General features: G+C 32.5%; 1 protein-coding gene and 1 non-coding gene across 4 annotated transcripts in view; both read left to right on the top strand.

Annotated features, from left to right (window-relative positions):
- Positions 1 to 989: 989 nt before the first annotated feature.
- Trnas-cga (transfer RNA serine (anticodon CGA)) lies at positions 990 to 1,071 on the top strand. Its single transcript has one exon. It is a non-coding gene; the product is annotated as a tRNA-Ser (tRNA).
- Positions 1,072 to 1,435: 364 nt separating this feature from the next.
- The window catches only part of LOC132949983 (echinoderm microtubule-associated protein-like 2), a 56,123-nt gene continuing 34,676 nt past the window's right edge, over positions 1,436 to 22,882 (top strand). For 2 of the 3 annotated variants that reach the window (XM_061021143.1, XM_061021141.1), the window contains exons 1-2: positions 1,436 to 1,683; positions 16,252 to 16,362. In XM_061021143.1, the coding sequence (XP_060877126.1) occupies positions 16,311 to 16,362 (52 nt within the window). In that variant the 5' untranslated portion in view covers positions 1,436 to 1,683; positions 16,252 to 16,310. The remainder of the gene's footprint in view (positions 1,684 to 16,251; positions 16,363 to 22,882) is intronic. The other variant, XM_061021142.1, reaches the window with a different exon arrangement.

Below are 22,882 nucleotides of genomic sequence, written 5' to 3'. Positions count from 1 at the left end.
AGCGGTTACATATTATGACATTACGTAAGTATTCACTCATTGATAAAAAAATAGAATATTTGAACTTAAAATTTGTTTGTTTTTGTGATGCATAACAAAGTCTAATTCAATTTTTAAGCCCTAGGCTAAGACTTAGGTTATTATTATTAATTTATATATGTATATACTATATATGCATTATATTATATTATATCATATGGACTGAATTCAATTAAAAATTTGAATTCTTTGGTGGATTCAGAAGGGGGGTAAAGGGGGAATTTGCTCCCCCCCAATCACGGTGGTTTCCCTTTGTTTTACATTATGTTTAGCCAATTTTGTAGTCGATTTTTGTACTTTTTGTACTTTGCCCCCCCCCCCCCCCAAAAAAAAAAAATTAAGCCCAGGATTCGCCACAGAATTTAATTAGACTTTTCAACACAAAAACAAACAAATTTTAACCACATCAACTAAGTTATAGAAGTCAATCCTAAGTCAACATGAAGTGGACATATATATTCGTTATAATTTTTTTCTAGTTTGGGGACTTACGTAGGTACAACTAAACGACTGTATTTATTTTGCGAGGGAACTTGCCCATGGGTGATTTTTACGTGCTAGGTATATTCTCGTGTCGGAACTTACATTCGCCCAGTGGATATTGCTAACTACCTTGGCTTCTAAAGTCTATAAAGAAAGTGACCTATGAGTAAAGGTCAAAATAAAGTCAAAATATCAACATAGGTAAGTAAATCTAAATAAGTGTGGAGTTGTGCACTATGCCGTTGCCATACCTAAAGGTTAGAGGTTGAAGGTACTCTAATTTTTTTAAGACGTCGCCTAGTCACTTCATATCGATTAAGTTTTTTTTTTTTTTAATATCGTGTTTAGAATAATTGAAATGTATGGGAATTTGTCACATTATATTATTATCATTTACAACACGTTTACAAAACCGCGTAATCGCTTCTGCGCTTAAATAACGACGATAATCGACCTTGCCACCACGAGCTGCGGTGTCCGAGTGGTTAAGGAGTTGGACTCGAAATCCAATGGGCTCTGCCCGCACAGGTTCGAATCCTGTCCGCAGCGAAACAAAACTTTTTGACAGTTTTTCTTGAGCTTTCCCCTCATTTACCGATACGCAGCGCATCGGTTGTCGCGCGCCGACACACGGTCAAACGACTCGCCGACGCGACGCTCTGGCTGGTACTCGGAAATCGTGTACCGTTTTCGGTAAATTTTTATTCGACGCGTCATTACAACACTACACAACAACAACCAAGTCAACGACAACAACAACAACCGCACTCCACGTTCATCGCACGGTAATTACCCGGTCGGTTTAGCACCGGGACGACGGCTACACTGTAGCCGCCGCCGCCGCCGGTTGCCATGAGTTACACCTATAGGCAACTACTCCGCTCTACTACGACTGCCGCGGTCTGCCACCCCACACACTCGTCCGCAGTCGGTCCGTCGTTGTGTTTGTTGACGTTAAGCCTGTTCGCCGCCGCCGCTGCTGTCGTCGTCGTTTTTCGTTTTTTGTTTTTGTTTTTTTTTTGGGGGAGGGTCTTTTCTCCTCTTCGCTCCGTTTTTAAATTGTTACGAGTTCGCACGTACACGGATCTCGGGATCTAGAAAATATCATGCCCGGACGTGCTCTTGCAGCAGTGATATGACATCTCGCGAAGGAGACCAAACGTGAGTAGTACCCATGAATCAATCATACTGTTATCGTTGTCATTATAGGCATTATAATCGTCGTGTTGTGTACACTTATCGCTTTTAAATCTTACTTACTTGTCGCACGCGTACGATTGGTTTCAGGGGAGTATCAACTTACTATTGTATTATTTTCCACGAGTTCGCCTATGGGTTAGGTATTAACACCGTCCGGACACGCCACCGGACTGGACCATCAATTTAGACCGCCTACCTCAGTACCTCTAGTAAAATATTGTGTTACCTATTGGCGAGCAACGTCTGTGTCCGCCCGGTTGAATTCGCACGGTTCCCGCAGAACTGCAGAGGAGAACCGTAGTTCGCTCTCGTCACCACCGGTTACACGATCCAGGCCGAAAAAAATCGACACCTGTTTCGTTTCCACGTTTCTAATGACGACAACAACAATAACAACAACAACAATAACAACGACGACGAAAATATTATTATCGGTGGTGCCCACTACACGACACGCGTGCTACACGATATTCGTTTATTATCATCACGCGATAAGACGATTATAAAATTTAATATACGGACACCTGTAGTGTGCGTCTGTGTGATTAGTCCGTACTCGTGTCGATAGATCTTCGATCATTATAATTATATAACGTTATCATTACGCATTGATTATGTAGTTAGTACCTATCCTGCGCGTACAGTGTCGCGATGTTTCAATAAAGTTCTTCACACAAATATTGTAAAAATGCGCTCTTACGCCAAGATAATATTTAATAGAGGCAGTTGGTATTAAAGTTTGACGAGGTCTCGTCAGAAATTATTTTTTTGGACTTACCTTTTTTAATTTTAGGGTGCAACGCTCTGTTCTATTGAAAAACTGCGTGAATAGTTAATATTTTTATCGTGAGACAATCACAAAGATTTATAATAATTTGTATTATTAAGAGTGAAGTACAAAATACGCGAGTGGATCTCGAAACTGGTAATAGTTGAATGTATAAACTTGGGATAAAACTATATAGGTACCTACTGACTTCTGAGGTCGACTGATCTTTGATGTTTAGGTAACATTTCAGTTGATTTGTCTTTCTACACGTACAAGGCGCTATTATAGTAATCGTTAATCATCATTAATATGTTACGCTAATAATATTCTTTTGAATGTATAATATTTGTATTAGGTATTTATTTTTAATCATAATCACGAGCTTCAATGGTATAAGATATACCTAATTATCGGTATATAAATACTTAAATATAATATAAAATTATCTTTATGTGTCAAGTTTTGTAATAAGGCAATTCAGTACGTTCTAAAGTAGTGTTTACATTTGTTTTAATACGTTATTTTGACATACGATGACAGACCTGAGTGTTTGCGATATTTCAATGTTAAAAGAGATCAACATAAAATCGTAATAACAGTTGAAATTGTATTACTTAATCATATTGTATAAGGTCTCATTTATACCTCATAAGTCATAACCTATACCTAGTTAACATATATTACATATAAGTACCTGCTTAGACGGTATGTTTGTAACTGTGGTATGTAACAGGTGTTTATACATTTTTTAGTTTGTTTACTTTTTAGGGTTGTTAAAAATATCTCCTTTTTTGTAGAAACTACAATATTATTTATGTTTCTATATTACAGCAGTGTATTTTATTATAATATAACGTAAGCGAATTATGCAAATTATTATTATTGTTATTATTATTGTTGGAAGACTATAATGGCAGTGCGACTTTTGCTGGCTAATCGATTCTCATAAATCTTTGAATCACGTGTGATCGAATATCTGTCGTCGAAGACTACGTTAAAATATTACTATGATATTATAATAGTAGTTAGGTACACCCCACCGGCCACCCGCGTGATATTTCATCATCATTATTATGTTCCATCGCCGGCTAATGCGGAGAAAACCATTGTGTATCTTGTTATTCAACCCGTAGTCAAACAAAATATGAATCGACGCAACGGATCTTAATTGAAATTGTAGGCAGGTATACAATATTCACCGAATGAGCGTGCCATGGTCCAAATAATTACGTGTAACAATGATGTTCGGCAGAAAATATGTCCATAATGTGTTGTGTTTATTTTCGTCGAGACATCCTGCAGGTGACATCCTTGACGGCGGAGTTTATATATATTTATCTAAAAAAGTTGTGAAAAATCCGTTAAGAGTTTCGTCAACATGGTCGTTCGCGTATTGTGTCCGATGTATTTTATATTATATATAATACGAGGACTACTGGTTTTCAAAAGAACCGTATAAAAAGATTGGCGTCCTTCGATTATTGTCTAATAATGTAGTGCGTATTATTATCATATATATATCATTTTTTTTTCCGATCGCGCAGAGAGTGAGAGTCGCATAGAAAAAAACTTGATGGATAATATTATTACAGATACGGCTATACCCATCATTATTGTTATTGTTGTTGGCGTCTGGTAGTCGGTTGGTTTATCAGGTGTGTCCCAAAACTACCTTTATATGTATAAAATACCAAACGCACCTGCTGGGGTCTCGAGTTCAAAAAAAAAAAAAGAAATGTAGAGAATAAGGTTTTTCTGTTGTTGTTGCACCCTATTCACCGGATAACATTCCAAAAATGTTATTTCTAAAATAATATGTAACTATGTAAGTAAGTGTATAGTCTTTGTCAGTTATATAGTTTTAGGCTTTACTATAAAGACACGTATAAGGTTGTAGGTAATTTTGACATGCTATATTAATATTGTTTTTTTATTGATTAATATGATTAATTTTACAAAATAGAGCCATAATTTTGATTTAAATTTTACATAATGTACACAAGACTAATAACCTTTTAAAGCCAAAAAAACAAAGTTAAAGAAAAAGTAGAGCCGTATACACCTATGAAAGATTGCTTTTTAGTTAATTCGTACAAATTTCATAAAATATTATCAATTAATGTTCCCGTGTTTTAATAAGGAATTTTAACTATATTTTTATCAAAAAAATAATTCATGATTTGCAATAAAAGGGCAAGTTTAGATGACCTTAGGCATATATATATATATAAATGATATGGATATAGCCGGTGATGCTGACGCATCACTATCGAGCTGTATCGTGCCCGTCTATTGACTAGGTACTGGTGACGATGTCAACAACGACGCGCGAAGGGGAAATGTTTACGTAAAGACGGTGTGAATATTATATATATATATATATGTAATAATATATAGTACAGCGACGATGACGATTATATCATCCGTGAATATGATTGAACTCTTGCGGTTTGAAATGGAAAGAAGAAGAAAAATAAAAAAATTTAAACGTTACAATGATTAACCGACTGCGGCGGCGACGGCAGTAGCCATGACCCGTTTTACCCTATCGGACCGACCGAGAGACAATAATATAATATTATATACGCACGGCGAGAAATTAGTTTAAGGCGTAGGTACACACCTCCACCCCCGCCGCCGCCGCCGTCGTACTTACGGTTGCTGCTGCTGCTGCTGCAGTCGACGGCAGTCACCAGCAGCCAGTCGGATTCCTTTTTATCTATTATATACAAATATGGTGCCGATATTCCACCTTCACCGCGCACTACTATGTGTATAGATATATAAAAAATAGTATATAATAACGTACGTGGCCTGTTTCTTAACGCTCGCGATCGTGCACGCAGCGCGCACCTTATATTATTCATCGTCGTAAAACTCGGTAAGGCCTGCATGATACTCGACGACAAAATCTTTGCGTATCCTCGAACCGCCTCCACCGCCACCGTGGTGTATATTATATACTGAATGAGCCTAACATAACCTCGGTTTTGAAGTCGTATCATAACTATATACCGCCGTCATCCCGATCGCTCGCACTTGACCATATTCGTATAATATGAAGGGCATACATTGCAGACTTGCGTCGCAGGGTATTTGCGGCTAATGCGATGTGCTCCCCAAAAATATTATATATTTTCAATATTTTTTTCGTAAATTGAAAAATTAAAACATATTTTTATTAAGACGACGCGACGTGTTTATTAAAAAATATATAATTTCATAATTCTTGTCACGTAGTTAAACACATATAGATCGTACGTACCTACAATTATTATTTTTTCTTTCTAATAAGTGTTAATCTGGGACTTTGTTCGTATTATGTCCTCTAAAAAAAAGTGGTCTATTCCCAGACCGCGGGGGTATGCGAGCGCACGCCTGTATATTATGCTTTATATTATCACTCAAACTCGAAATCGTTGGCGATCGACGGGCCGACGAGACTCATATAGTCATATTACCTAATGTTTATTAACCTTCTACTATATTATACATAGGTATGGTGTTTATCTATTTTCTGTTCCTCCGTCGGCCACCGCGCAATGTACCTATAGTGATATATATATACATACCTACCTAATACAGTAATACATCCCAAGTCCATCATTACACGCGTTCTCTGTATAAATATAAATTACGACGAGACAAGCATACTTATCAAGACTTGAGATTATATACTTGTGTGCGTGTGTGCATGCCTGAAGTGTATATATGCCTAGTACATGTCCACGCGTAATAATAATAATATTCGTAAGATATTTCCATCACGTAGGAACGAAAGTGTGCTGCGCCGCGACCGGAATGATATGATGAGATCCTCCGCCGCGCGTCATATTACGCGTACACGGTTCAGGGGAACCTGTTTCCGCGCCGGACGGACGACGCCATTGTAAACAATTTTTTTTCCACTGGCCGTCGGCGGCGTCGACGACGACGACGGACGGACGAGAATTTATGCCGCTCACCACCGGGGCACACCTTGCGCCGTCGCGAGTCGTGTTCATTAACCTAACCCCCCTCCCACTCACTCGCTGTGTATAAATCTATAAGTATGCGCGGGGGCCATTGTCTTATTTCGGTTTCGCATGTTTATAACATACGCACATATATATATGTATAAAAACCGAGGAATAATGAGAAACGTCCGACGCGGGCCTCATCATCATCGTCGTCGTCATCACGATAATTATTATCGTATATTATACATAGGTATATCGGATATACTATGATGTACCCAGGTACTGAGGTGCAGGCGGGTGTTATGTAGATACGGAGGATAAAAAACGAAACAATTGACGCGGTCGAAAAAGCGAAACGCATCAGAAACGTTCTCCGCGCGGATAACTATTACAATATAGAGGAAGTGATGCATCTTGCAGCGCGGTTGCTGCGGAGAGATGCGGCGGCGGCGGCGGTGGCGTTATGTCGTTATGACGGTAATAATAATCTTATTATAATATTCGAACCGCGGTAGACAATCGCTCGGTGCTATATAATGATATAATATAATAAGTGTGAGCGGGAGTATCGTGCATCATTTTTTTTTTTTTACACACGCACAGCTATAGAGTGATGAAAAGAAAATGTTTTAAAAGTGAAAACGCTACGTTATAATTACCGCAGTCGATTAAAGAAAAATACGCGTATTCGCGTAATCGTATTGCGGCAAAGTATATATAGGTACACATTATGCGATTACGACGTACAATTGCTCGCGTTTCCGCGTCGCGATCGCACCGTATAAACCGCGACGATAAATTGATACTATCGTCGTTTTTTTCTTTTTTTTTTTCAATATCAGGTAGATATACACGTAAATACAATAATGTGTTTGCTTGCGGAAAATAGAAAAACCATTGCTAAGATTGAAAAAATGCATTTCGATTCATTGTTCGTCGTCGTCGTCGTCATCCGGTTAGGTAGGCAGGAGGTGTATAATGTTATTATTAGTAGTATTGTAATAGTAATAGCATGGATGGAAGTGGTAGTTTTGTCGTGATTGAATAGAGCGACGGGTGAATGGAATGATCATTTTATAAACCGGGAGGCCCATGACCGCTGGAGACATCACGTCCATTGTCCAATATTATTTTACTGAACATTATCTTTATTATTATTAAATATATTTTTTTTCATTATTATTATTGCATTCATTTCTCGATTAACTGGCAATTTTCTATTTAATAAAACGCACGTGCGCCTGTTACCGCGCGCGAACTTGGTCCGCGTGTCTAAACATGTTTACATAGTACATACTCTATACTCTACATCATACACGAAATTACATGTATCTAGGTAGTGACAAAAATGTTACTCGACAGTTGTAGACAGCAGCGTTGTGCCGTGTTTAGTCCATCGATGGTTTAATTATTACGCGTGCAACAGCAAGTGCAGGTTTTGAAACCGGACAGACTGAAATTATTGCAGCGTGGACAATCTCTTTCATTTGCCAGCGGTGGCGATTAGGGGACATACCTCTGCACTCGTCGGGAACAGGTCACGAATCTCGGCGCGTTTCATCATTCTCAGAGTCATTATATACTATCCATTCCGGTCTAAATAATACGACATAATAACTAATAAGCTATAAGAATCGTTTTGTTGGCCAAATATTATTTATTGGATTTCGTTTTCGATTACCTATAGTGAGTGTTTGCGTTGTTTTTAGAACAAAAAAAAAACCCATTTTAGTGCACGACTTCACTTTAATATTGAAACATTGGAAACCTTAAAAACGAAAAATTATAGGTTCAATACCCAGAAATCAATTTCCGTTGATATATATTTATAATTTTATATTTTTATAGAGTATAATTTTTTCCTTGAAATATTTAGAATTGGACATTATAATTTACAGAATAGGTAGTATAATATATTGTGTGTTATTAGATCTGAACATTTGTTTTTAACGTGTATTCCGATATTTATTTTAACTCCATTAAATGGAAGGACAATTTTGAAGGAGACTGCGATAATCCCAAAATGTTACATCAGATTATAATGAAACATGATGGTGGATATATAATTATACAATATTATTGTATTCTGATTTATTCGTATATAATATTATATGATGTTAAATCTTAGTGGTTAAAGTTAACATGTATCATTATAGTAGGAAATTTGAATTCATCGTACCTAACCTAAAATATATAATTTTATATATTTTGATATAAATTATCAATATATCATACTATGTTATGGTCTCGATGGTATTTCGGCATTTTATAATTTATTGAGATAGTACGACTGGTCATAGTTCTGATCATATATGGGTCCTTCGATCATTATGTTTAGAAGAGGATATATACGTGGTTATATATATAAACGATTTGTTATTTTTTATGTTGTGTACTTGTGTACAATGGCGGCGCAAATAAGGTAACACTTACGCACGTATGTATAAATTGAATACGCTTTGCACATTTATTGTGGTCATCCATGCCTGTTACCTATTTGTATGTAAAAACTATTTTTGATGTCTTTCCTGGGCGGGTAGTCAATAGAAATAATGTGCACCTTTATGCAAAATAGTTCGTGTCGCCACTGCAGGATTCATGACTAGTGTGCTATTTTATTGTATACCTATAGATACAAGTGCCGCTTACTGTAAATCTTCCAATGAAATTATTTTACGACTGAGAACTCAAGAGGAACCAATCATTGCTATTTGTATGCATTTCAAAATTCCATAGAAATCTAAACAGGTATTAGATGTTATATTTGTTCGTGTTGATATTTAATGGCTTATATGTCTTCTAGGGTATAAAATAATAATATGCCGGATATCATTTAGTTGACGTAATTGTCTGGAACAAATTTATAATTTCGGGTTATCTATTTTATGTTATTTTATTAAACAATAAGATGCATGTTTACAGTTCAAGTTCATGTACATTATATTATGAATAAACCTCATTTGAAATAATACACTTAAAAAACTGTTTTAGATTTAATTTAATAAGGACATTTTAAAATAAATAAGTTCTTTTCATTATATTGTCTTTTGTCTGTCATGATTTGATTACAAATTATGAACAAAACAAATTAAAAATTTTTTTTTCAGTGTAGGTACTTCATTTTAGTTAAGTAGTTAGAATATTAAATAATACTACTATAGGTACTTATGTGATTACAATTGTATTAATATTCGCCTATAATTGTTGTTTTTGTTTATTACAAATTTTTCGAATTTATAAAACAAAATTATTTAAATTATTGTTTGTTATAATCAGTAAACATCACTTGAGGAGGGGTTTTGGATTTAATATTGTTATTATATACATATTATACCTTATTGGTAATAAGCCTGGTAGTAAAATTTGTGAGAATTTTTTACCAAACTGTATTCATGTGAATTTGATTGTTTGAAGATTTAATGCACAGTACCTATATGTTTTCAAAGGTTTATATTTTACACGGCAATTATTTTTCTTCAAATCCGTAGAAGGTTTTTTGGTTTGTGCCAAATAAATTAATATTTTAAGTAAAACATTTTTTTTTTTTTAAATAGGTATTAAACTACCTAAGGGAAAAGTAATTATCATATAGTTGCATACAAACTACTGATTTTATAAGCTACGTGTGAATGTTGAGATCTATGTAGAATTATAGTTCACACATTATGCCATATTAGTGTAGTAATTACGACTCGAGACAATGAATATTGAATTTACCGACTCAACATCTCGAAAATTATAGTGCATAAAACGGGAAACAGTATTGCCATATCGTGTGTTTATCTTTATTGTTTATGGTAAATAAATAAAAAGTGATAATGGAAATGAGACCCGACCACCACCCGAGTATAGTGCAGAATTATGTGTTTGCCGGTGACATTGTTTGTATTTTATATTGCATAACGATATATATCTCTCGCCGTGTTTATTGCGGGATCGATTTAGGTCACATACCAGTGTTTGTACAACGACAACAATGATGCATAGTGCTGTTACGGATTGGCTTTTAACCCGGACCAGCTGTATATTGTGTTGGGGTTGGCTAGTTAGCGTTAGCCATTTTTGACTTAATACAAACAGATAATAATATAATGACGCCTTCTGCGAACCGGTAAAATCATCTCTCGGCCCACTTTCCGACGACGGATATCCGTTCGTTATTCTAATGCACGGATCTATCTATTTCTATACATATTATATATATATACTTACAAATATAATCCGCACAAAAGACACCGATGGTAATTGCCGGATCGTTTTACTCTGGTCCGTCGGCCGTATGACCCACAGTCCATATGTAACCTAACCTGAAACACAAAATAAAACTACGTATACGCTCGCCGTATGTTGTATAACTTAGGAAGATTAAGTCATGCGTGTACATCTAACTGGAGAGTAGTTTGCATTGTCGTATAGAAGTCGACCAAAACCACAATCTGCAGTTGCCTATTTATTCTGTACGAATCATGAATGTATACATATTATTATACAATATAAATGCGTGTGTTTTATGTGCCACCTACTTTGTATGTAAAGCCAATCGGACAGTAGGTATCTAAATATCCAACTCGTTATTTTTAAAATGTCCAGTTGTGATTTATTCATAATTCTGTTTTGTATAATTTAGGAGTATTTTCATGTTAAATAGGAAGAGTACACCCTATATATATACATAGGTAGGTATATCTACTTTTTGAGTTGTATCACAATGTACATGAGTAATATTGACTAATGAAGTATGTAAGTAGGTAACTAATAAGTATAATAACTCATATATACCTACGTATATGATGGTTGTATACTTTTCCATCTTTAAGAAGACTGAGTAATGAGTTGATGTATAGTAATAGATTTTATAGAATGCAATAGACAAATGTATTTCCAAGACGCGAATGTGTAAACCAGTTTAGGTGGTAATTGATATCGTAAAACAGTGTCTCTATCGATGAGTCGAGTTTAGAAAGACGTCATATTTGCTCAAAACCATATTTGAGATAAAATAAAATGTATAATATAATGGCCTAATTATTGTATAGTAAAAATATACTTAAAACGGTTAATTATTCTGCACTATGTAATAACTTACATTTTCTTAGCTATAATTAAATTTAATCATATTTAGACATTTAGGAATGAATGTTTATAATATTTAGATGTCGTGTCATGTCTTATTCGTTTTAACGGCATTGAAACCTACCTTATAGACTATTGGGATTCCGCTGTGATCCATTAATATCTTCTTCTGATCATTGTGTATGATTGCTTTGTTACCGTTTACAACAACCAAAATGTTTTTGGCTGTACAATTTTCAAACGACATTGTTTTGTGAAGTTCAGTTGAGAACTGTATCCCCTCTCGAAGCTTAGTGTAACACTGTAACGGGTTAAATCGGGAAGCAACTGCAGTTGGTCTGAATGAAAAATTGAGACACGGTAGTTTTTTGCCAAGAAATCTTATTGATATCTCTAGCTATAGAATGACTAGGTATTAAGTGTATTAAAAAAAAATGTTTTTGCAAGTTACACAGCTGAAAATCAGTCAGCATATTTTTTGTTATCTATACAGTCGAGTGTTTACAGTATTTCCGGTTAGTAAAACATTCTTTCTAAACCTACTCCAGTTGTATGTCAATATTATAGGTAACCTTATGACAAATGATATTGTTTACATGTCTACTTTATTTTGATTTGGTTTAAGTGGAGAAGTAAAAAAATATTTATTTAAATGATTTGATTTAATTCCGTTTTACATTATGTAAATTTAAAAAAAAAGAAGATTTTTGTTGATCATTCAAATGTGTTTTATGTAGCAATATTGAAATATTTTTACCATTATAAATTATACCTTTCATATTTTCAATATTACACTACAATGATACACTAAACTTTGAAGTACAAAATATGAAGAACTTATTAACAAGTTTTTCAAAAGATTATGTTTCTATCAGAAAATTATTAGCTTTTTATCAACGTTTTTTTTTTTAAATTTTATATTTACTAATTATATTAAACATGTTAGAAGTCAGGAATCATACGAAAACAGATAGTAAAGATTTATTTCTTATTTTGTTCAATTAATGACCATTAGTCACAAATGTCATATACTATAATATAATATTATCGACAGTTTATCAAAATGTTTTACATAAACATACATAATAAGAAGTTTAAACTGATTATTCGTATGAAATATGAAATTATATACCTGTATTTTAACCCTTCTTATATGATGATCACTACAGTATACATACTTATTAAAATACTTGTAGATAAAATATATTATATTAAGTAAATAATTGAGTGGAATGTTTACTACGTTTAAATATCTTGTTTATGTAAATATATAGTATAAGATAATTATAAATTCAATTTTTTTTTAAATTATAAGGTATTTTAATATTATTTATAATTGACTATTCTTGCATCCAATTTTCTTTGTATAAAATATTTAAAGAAAAAGTTATCTGTGTTGAATAATTAGAATAATTGCGCTTGAGCATCTATAATCATGGATTTACCTATAGGTATACGTATACGTATTTATAACCTATTGAATATTTTATTACACAATTGCCGGAACTTTATAGTAAAATAGAATAGTATTATGAGTATTACCTACCTACATGTATCAGCATAATAAATCGATTTAAATATTAATCCATAATAATTATTGTTGCCTAATTATTTTATCAAGTAATTAAATTAATTTCTGTATAAAATTAGTTTATATGAGGTATACTATGCTGTTAAATTGCGACCATATAATTTAAAATTTTTATTACTTAAGACATTTTGCATGACGTACATTATTGTTATAAAACTGCAGACAAGATTTTTATTTAAGTGTTGTTTTTTTTGCTAAGCTTCACCAGGCATGAAATCGCTTTTCATTATTTTTGACATACATTCTGAATGTTGCGTAAATCATTATTTTATTGGTATTAAAAAAAACACAATGCGGTGTTATTGAATAATTATTGAAATATAGCCGACAACGTTCATAAGTCGCTAAATGATTCATTATAACTCGGTAGGTAGTCGGTGGTAATTTTTTTCAATTACAATTATTATTATTATTATTAATTGTTTGATTACTTTTTATTTTAAATTCCCGTACCTTTTTTTTATTATTTGTTAAGGTTTCAACAACTTCTATGCTTATTACTTATTAGCCTATTTTAAAATTAAATACAATAGTTATAACCCCGGTTATAACTAAGTTGGAGAATAAATTGCAGTATTTACAATAATTGTTGGCTGAAGTTTATAATTTATATTAAGAAAATATAAATATATAAAACTACATTTAGATTGTTTTGGAGTTTTCTTCGTTGATATTCAGTTGAATTAAATGTAATATTTTCTGTGGTGAAATTTGTTTTGTTGGGTTTATTATCTTGTTGATGTTTGTAGCTGGTTTGTCTTCTGTGGGGATCATGACTCATTATTTGAAATAAGAAGTTAGATAGTTTATGTAGTCATCTTGGTTTCAATGTACTGCCATAAATCATTACAGGTATTATATTTTCGACCATTTTTTAGTGAAATTTGTGAATTTTTACCCATTTTTTTACTTGAAATTATTTATATTTAGGTATATTATTATTTTATAAATGTTGTAAAATGTGTCAAAACGTGATAAAATTGAAAGGATACTTTGAGGTTATTATTTTAAAGAAAAGTGTCCCTTAACGTGGTTGTAGATAATTTTTGTCTAATTTATTGGTGATTCATGTGAGGGATTAAATCTTGATCGGATTTTAGGTTTATGATTTGGTTATTATTTTCTTTACCTCTATTTTCTTTTTGTTGCACATATAAATGGACCATATTTTACATTTACATAATAACCTTCTAAGAGTGTAAATAATGAACCTCTTCCTATATGAAGACATGAATACACTTATACACGGCATACACATATACATAGTTTAATGAAGGGAACACCGGATCTATAGTGAAAGTAAAAAATGCATTTATATGGAGTGTTATTTTTTATTTGTTTGTACAAACCGCACTGGTTCGTGTTTATTCAGCTTTTGTTTTCCTTTCAATCGGCTAGATAATGTCGATTCTATGCAAACGGATGTTTAATAACTCAAGTTAGTTTATATTTCTAAATATCTTACTTATGGTGACTTTCAAATACTAAAACATGTTTGCTGCTACAACATTAACGCAGTAATGAAATCAAAGTCGATAGGTGTTAACGTTTTATTGAAGACGGTTGGTTTAAATGCAATCGGTAAAGTAGAATTGCTTGAAAATAAAAATAATATATAAAATATAATTAACATTTTACTATGAAGAATTTTTTATTCAAACTTACTACGCACACCTTTTTGTATTCTCTATATAACTTTTATTTCATTATGTGTGTCACTCCACATGCTTGTACTTAAGTCATTCTGCATCGAGCCCATTGGAATATTGATCACGCGAGAATGTACCGGCTTAATTTACTTCCGGGTGCGTACAAATACAATAGATTTGTTTTAGTATACCAATTATATATAATTAGTCATGAGATATGATTAGGTGTGATGTATTATGTTATATTTGATTTCGTATTTTTTCGAAATGTATTTGAATTCTTTTGGACCAATAATTTTAGAAATTCACATATTTATTTACATTAACGGTATAAGTATAACCCTGTGATATGTATATTGTATATTGTATATTCATAAATTCATAATGTTTATGACCGCGAGTAGTCATTCTGATAATCTGATTAACTAACAAATGTTGTAAAGATGGCTTTATAACCATATTGATGTAGGTCTTTGCAGTTTAATAAAGTTTATAGTCATTTTTATCGATTATTATTATTTGTATTACTAGTATTTATAATCAATGGTATTATATCATAACCACGATTTCATTATTTGGATGGACGAGTATAATAATCCATAACGAGAAAAACCTGTACGTTATTTTTGGTCGACATAATTTTAATAGGTGTCTTGAAACTTAAAATTGTCTTGTTAAGGATTGAGCCATGTCGCCATGACTTGTATAAAAATACAAATTAAGTAGATTTAAGCTTATATGTGAATTTTATGTAATTACACTGCTGTTATACTTAAAAATAAATATTGTTCAATGCATTATATTTCTAGTGTAATATATAACGTGTTATGAATTATTAATATACATAGCAGTTTCTATTGAAAATTGCAAATGCCTTAAGATACGTATAGATAAACCATAGCATATCTAAATAATTGTATAGGTACGTTATTTGTACGAAATCAAACTAATTAGATTCAAGTATATTATAAAAAATACTTATTTATATAATAAATGTTATTTTAATGTTTTTGTTTTTCATTTTTGAAGTGTTCTATATAATATACATAGAGCAACTTTCACCTACTTGTAAGTTGAAAAATTGTCAAAATTGATAAATACAAATTTGAGTATACTCCAGGTGTATTTAGATGATTACATTCTTAACTGAATACTTTATTGTGAATGGATACTAGTTTATTTCATTTATGATACATTTTTATTTACAATCCACTTTTTGAAATTGTTCAGGACAAGCAAAATAAAATCCTTTATCTCTTTTATCACTGTTGGCGATCAGTGATCACTATTTCATTTTGAGATATCTTTGGAAATAATAAAACGATTTTTCTGATTTTTCTACCAAAATATAAATATTTCTTCCATGAATATTATTCCATGAAAAATTCTTTTTTTGAAAAAAGTGGATTTATCTGGTTGTTGCAGCAAGCCCTTATTTCTATAAATAATTTGTATTGTTAATTTTAATTGGTATTATTTTTTTTTCAGATTAACAGAATGAAGTAATCGAATCAGATAAAATATTAGTTTCAAAACAAGTCACTAATATGCGAATCAATGGCGCTGAATCACTGTCATCGTCTTCAAAATCTGAAGCCGGTGAGTTTATTGAAATTAAATTATGCAGTTTATCAATTTTAATTTAAACCTACCTATTAATTAGCTTGATAACTTAAATGTATTAGTAGAGTTTAAGATGTCAATTTATTTTTACCGAATTTAAAGTATTAATAGGGCTTCACGTTAAAATTAATATTTATTACACAACAACCTCTACCAGGTTAAAGTGGATAACGAAATGACGGTTAATTAAATCTCACCGACGCCAATTTAATTCCAAGGCTCGGAGTAATCTTATAGTTCATTGAAAAATGCATTTTTAAAACGTCTAAAAGCGCATAACAATATTGTGAAATAAGATAATATTATAATTTAATATTTAGGCATGTTGGAACCATTATTATAAGTTTAGCCATGTTTTTGTCGAAAACATTTTTCCCATTAGTGCTGGATTTTATAAAAACTGTGTTGCATACCGTCATTAAGTAATTAAATCAAATATTATAATACAGCATAATATTATAGATTGAGATAAGATTAATGCAAGTCGCAGCGTAGATTTTAATTGCTATAGCTCTATAGCTCATCTCGTCCGTCCCAACTATAACGTGCGTGTACGTCACACGAGTGGGCAGTACATACTGTTATAGGCCGTCACGACTTGCCGAGAAAGTCTCTACTGCTAGTTAATTTGAAAAATGCACTAATAATAATTATTTCATGGGCCTCCTTATCGATTTTGTCGATTTGTCGCCGACGAACCGCGTGTAACACGTGTTTGTATCGCCGCGATGTCCGCGGTATTACAGGTGGGGGGCACATAATAATATGTTATTTTATAAAGGCCGATCACCTACCTTATTATATAAAAACAATTGCGATCGGCGCGAAACGGCGACAATAAAAATAGTTGAATTCCGTTTTGAAAACCAATTTTCGCCGTCATCGTCGCGTCGTCGTGGTCATTGTTATCGCCGAGCGTTATAATATGTTATTATGCATTACAACTCAATACATTTCGGGCGTCGTCCCTCTATGCTCGGCGCATATAAAATTGTTTTATTTATTGTGTTTGTCTGAAACGCCGTCGTCAAACTTACATCACTTAGGCAGATCGTATATTATATTATTATACACGCGATAACAATATAATACGCATAATATATTATTATACGTGTGTAATATACCCACCGAAGTAGTGTTAACGACACTGTGATATTATCTCGTTTGCAGTGTATATGCCGCTAGATTTCTTCGAAGGCCGTGGGAAATCCGCAAGAACCCGCTGCGCTCGGTCGTCGTCGTCGATGGCCGGTCCTATGCAGTCGTGGTCGTCGGTACCGGTTGTTCGTAATCTAAACTTACCGTGGTATAGGTATGTTGGTTCCTACTGGCTCCTTAAGTCCTATGTATATGTGTTCTGCTGTTCGTATATATATATTATATTATAATGCAATAATACCTATATAGGTAGGTACTGCAGTGAAGTACGTGTATGCCTTTCGTTTTCGTCATATTATCCAAAAGCTTCTTAAAATAGTGTATTTTATCCCTCAGGGAATGCATTCACAAAAAAATAGACTTTTAAGACTTAGATATTGTTTAATATTTATATCTAATTCGAATCCATCAATTTATTACGCAGAACAGTGTCAATGAGTTTCCGGAAGAATTAATTATAGTTTTAATGGTAAATATATGTATCTACCTACCAATATATTATGACGTATGTATCCCGTACCTATACACTGTATATTCGTAATGTCGCGCACCCACTACCTAGGCATTCACGTCCACCCCGTGTGTTCGGTGGGTCGGTGAACCACAGTTACAACAAGTATGACGTTCGACTGCTTTTATAATGTATCATATATAATATTATTATAATGTACCTATACACACCGCATCAGTGGCCGGTGAACGGGGTCGGGTGCCACTCTATTCGATCGCCGAAAAAACTATTCGGGCGAAAGCGAATGCGCCGATCATGTTGGTGGGTCGCGGTGGGGTGGGTGGAGTAAAATCAACACGAAAAAACACCGAACGTTTTCACTGCGACGTCACAATAGTATGCGGTGGTCATTATATTATATATCTGCGGTGGCGGTCTCCCATCCACCGGAGTGTACATCCGATCGTCCGTCGTGATAATATAATATTATACAGGATGTGCGCCGGCCTTGACACTCCTGCACCGAGTTCCGGACGATGTCACTACGGAGGACATCATATTATTATTATACCGATGGGGCCAGTCGACGATGATATTTTTTGTTTTATATACGTATTATTACGGGAAACAGTACTTTTTTTTTACCATCATTATTTTTTACACGAAACCATTCGAAACGATGATATTACGCGTTGTCGTTTCCGCGTTTGTGACGCGGCGCGTGTGCAGTTCGCAACCGGTTCGATTATATTATTATGTACCTATAATAATATGTGTACTATGGTAGTGTAGCCTGGCAGAGCCGCGGGTCCATCGTGAACCGTGATTTTTTACTCCGACGTGCGAATAGTTTTATTTTTACCGTAATAATATAGTTTATTATACTTATATAGTGTTCCGATCTATCTGCGATTCTAAAACTCTTTCAATCGTCTGATACAACCCGTTTGAGCAAAGCGACCTATCTTGTATTATATATATTATACCTATAAAATAGTCTACCTCCGACTGTCGAGTCTCAGACGTTATTACAATATGTCTAATATTATTACATCAATTTAATCACTAATCAAATATGTTCGTCGTTTTGCATAATATAATATATATTATAATATATTGTGTTGTAGGTCTATCATGCAATTATTAGTTTGTTTTCATCAAAGTTGCGATTGTTTTTCCGTTTCTATATCCGTACGAAGTTGTGAAACCTTGCAGATAGTGTGTCTTTGAAATTGAATAGCCGCGCGTAAGTACAGACGATATCCGCAAGCTCTCATTTCACAGTAACGAGTGTTTGAGTTTGAGTACCTAGGTATATGTTGATCATTTAAACATCTGTACTATGTAGGTACACGTACCTATTATATTTTTTTAGTATAGACTCATCTGTTTTGTTTTTAGCTATTAAGCTGATTAATCGCATAGGTAATAACTCATTGTTTACCAATTATTACTGCCACAGTGACTAAGCTAAATGCTTTATATTCAAATAGGTGTACATTTCTAATACCTTTAATTCTTAACTGACTTAACTTTCTTTCTCGGGTGACAGTTTATTCATTTGTGATCGACATTATTATTATTAAATTACTTACTTATTTTTAATCAGACAACACCTTTATTAATAAATACAAGAACAAGACTTCGGGACATATAATAAATTATAAAAACATAATTTTCAACTTAATTATATTTAAATATTAAATTGCACTTACTATTCATATATTATAATATATAACTTATAATCAATACTTAATTTCTAGTGACAGCGAATTTATGTAACCTGTCGGTTTTCTATTATTTATTCGTTCTTATTTACGTTTAAGTTATTGAACAACAATCATTGAATTCCTAAAGAAACCGTCTAGGATTGTTTTTTCAACTTTATAATTGCAGACTGTAGTCCAAAATTAATTAGTACGCTGTATACATTTATGCAATTCTGATTTATATATCATTGTTTATCAGAAATAAGTAAGCTGTGATTTTTTTATTTTTACTTTTAAACAATCATTGTACCTTCGGTAAATAAATCTTATTCAACTTGGCGTTTCGGTCCCGTGAATTTCGTGCGAAAATAAAGATGTTTAACCTTGGAAATTGAAACTATATAAGTCATTGAAACAATGTCATAAAAGTTAAGTGTAGAATTATGAAAGGTTGTAAAAAATAAGTAACATTTTTACCATTATTATACGTAGGTAGGTATAAAATATAATATACAATTTATTAAAAGTAATTTTGTTATAATATTTATAATGATCCACAAAAATGTACCTACTATATGTAGTATTATATACCTATTACCTATTATACCTATTGACATTGACTCATAATCTTTCAATGTGTTGTGGACGGGAATTTTTATGTAATAAATGTTTATCAAGTTCGCAAATAGCTTTTAAACGAGTTTAAATAATAATAATTTAACAATCGCTGGATATGTAATTGTCATCATTATATTTATTTTAAAATCGTTTTCACTGTTTAAATATTCCAAAAAAATTTTTATTTGAAAAAAAAATTATTCACAAGCAATTATAGTACTATACTACTTTTTACCTAGTAAACAGTTCTATGTCGTGTTGATAATGGGGCATTTTCAATAATTTCCTACATAAATGGATTTATAGGTATAGTGCCATTTTTAAACCACAAAAATCTTAATTATTTAATTATTCAGACGGACGATTCAGACTTGTGTTTACCCGATTTCGAATAGGGACCCCCGGTATGTGGTAACACTGCCCGTAAACATATATCGATTGACCCTCGTGGTCACCCCTCGAGAGCTGCGTTCCGAGAGGAGTGTGTTCATACAGCTGCAACGACTGCAACGACGCGGCGGGCGGCGGCCGTTGTGTTTGAAATCAAACGTCGGCTAAGTATGTCGTGTGTAGTCGCTGCGGTGTAGTTATAAGTACATTTTTAATTTTTCGTTGACATGTATTTATTCCGTATTTTTGTACAAATTTTCGTCGTTTCATAACATATCTTAGATTTATATTACAGTGTAGGCAAATCGAGCCGATGTGTGTAGTTATTATCAGATAGATGATTTTTGATATGGTTTTACGTGCGACAGAGTTGTCTCCATAAGTAAGTCCGTTCTGAAGATTTCTTTTGGCGGTGTACTATTGAGATAAGTTTTGGATTTTTAGAACATTCTATACAGAATATTATAAATCGTTGTTTTTAACGTTAATTGTATAGTAGAACATTTTACATTACCCATTACCCGTAGTCTTTTATTTCAGTATTACAAAATTATTACGTTATTTCGTACGAGTTGGACACCTGCAATATTCCGTGTAGGCTTTAACGTCCGGCTTCCAGACGACACAAGTTCTGGAGATCCTATTTTTATGTACTACCTTCGGTCGTCAACCTCGCTGGATGTGATTTCCAAATTTAGCATTTATCATTGCGTACTCCGCAGCTATCTGTTCTACACATTCGTTTACCTGTTCTAGCCGTTGTACGTCAGTTCGAAAATTACACTTTATCCCCGTCGATAGTTATTTATTGATGTAGTGATAACATTTAAACTTTTAATCGTTCAACTCTTCGTTCGTTATGGTATTTTTTTTTTATAGTTTTCCTTGACACGATTGTGTCAATTATCATTTCATTGATTTGGATTTTAATTTTCTAAACTTTATAAACATCATATATTTGCGGTTAGTTTAGTTATCAACCAGAAATTTAATATTTACGTCATAGAAATCAAAAGTTTTGAGTATCTGCAATATTAATTATAATTAAAATAATACATTTTTGTTTTGCTTGTGTACCTACAGTTAAATTCGGCAAACAATAGTATGATATTAATTATTATACTTAGAAAACAATATCGAACTAGAAAAAATATAGCCCGTTATAAATGTTGAAATACAAAATTTGTATTATAAATTATGATTACTTACATATTTATATGCATTAATATCAGACCATTTTCCACTATTCAGGAATAGTAAATTATAATATTCGTAATGAAAAACAATGGTTAATTGTTTTTGGATCATATTATTAAATAATTACTTATTAGTTATTACTTTTTCATCGAGTAAAATGTTTTAAAATGTCTTTAAATTCATTATTATTATATAGCATTGGAGTTACGTACTGACTAACCAATGACGTACAAATTATAATAATTTTAGGAGGAATTGTATACTTGGATAAATTTAATTATACATAGTCACATATATGTACCTATTATAGTAGTAAATTATATATGTATACAATATATTTAATAATTAATATCTGTTGCATAAACATATAACATTTTACAAATTAGGTAGGTAAGAGGTAACTAAATATAAATTCCGAGTTGGTATAATGTATGTGTGCCTGCATATATTTCCAGTTTTGACTACAGACATAAGATAATTATTTTAATTAGCTTACAATTTTACATGTTACTTGTTATAATAGCTAAATCATATTTTTTCATCGCATGCATACTTTGAGCTTAATATTTTAAATATAATAATTTGTTTATTCTTAAATTTTCAATTTCCAATTTATAGTTAATATTATTATTTATATTAGGTTATAATATGTAAAAAATATTTTTTAATTTTTCTCTTCATGATTGATCATTAGTCATTACTCATTAGTATATCCTAAAAATATTATTATGATTTTTCTTTGTGAACGTCTAGAATTGTATTAACTATATTTTGTTTAATATGAATAGGTATAGTGATAGCAGATAGGATATTGCAAACTTAGATTAAAATAAAATAAATATTTTATTTATTGACATTGTGTTATTGATTTTTTTGAATTGTATTGAATTGAATTGACATACATAAAATTAAGTTGAGGTGCACCACAATTCAAGTGGTTTCCGCGAGTTTCATACACTATTATTTAGTTTGA

The sequence above is a fragment of the Metopolophium dirhodum genome, chromosome 8 (assembly GCF_019925205.1).
Source record: "Metopolophium dirhodum isolate CAU chromosome 8, ASM1992520v1, whole genome shotgun sequence".
NCBI classification, from domain to species: domain Eukaryota; kingdom Metazoa; phylum Arthropoda; class Insecta; order Hemiptera; family Aphididae; genus Metopolophium; species Metopolophium dirhodum.
Note: the sequence above shows the minus strand (reverse complement) of the source record. Positions and strands in the feature narration are given on the sequence as shown.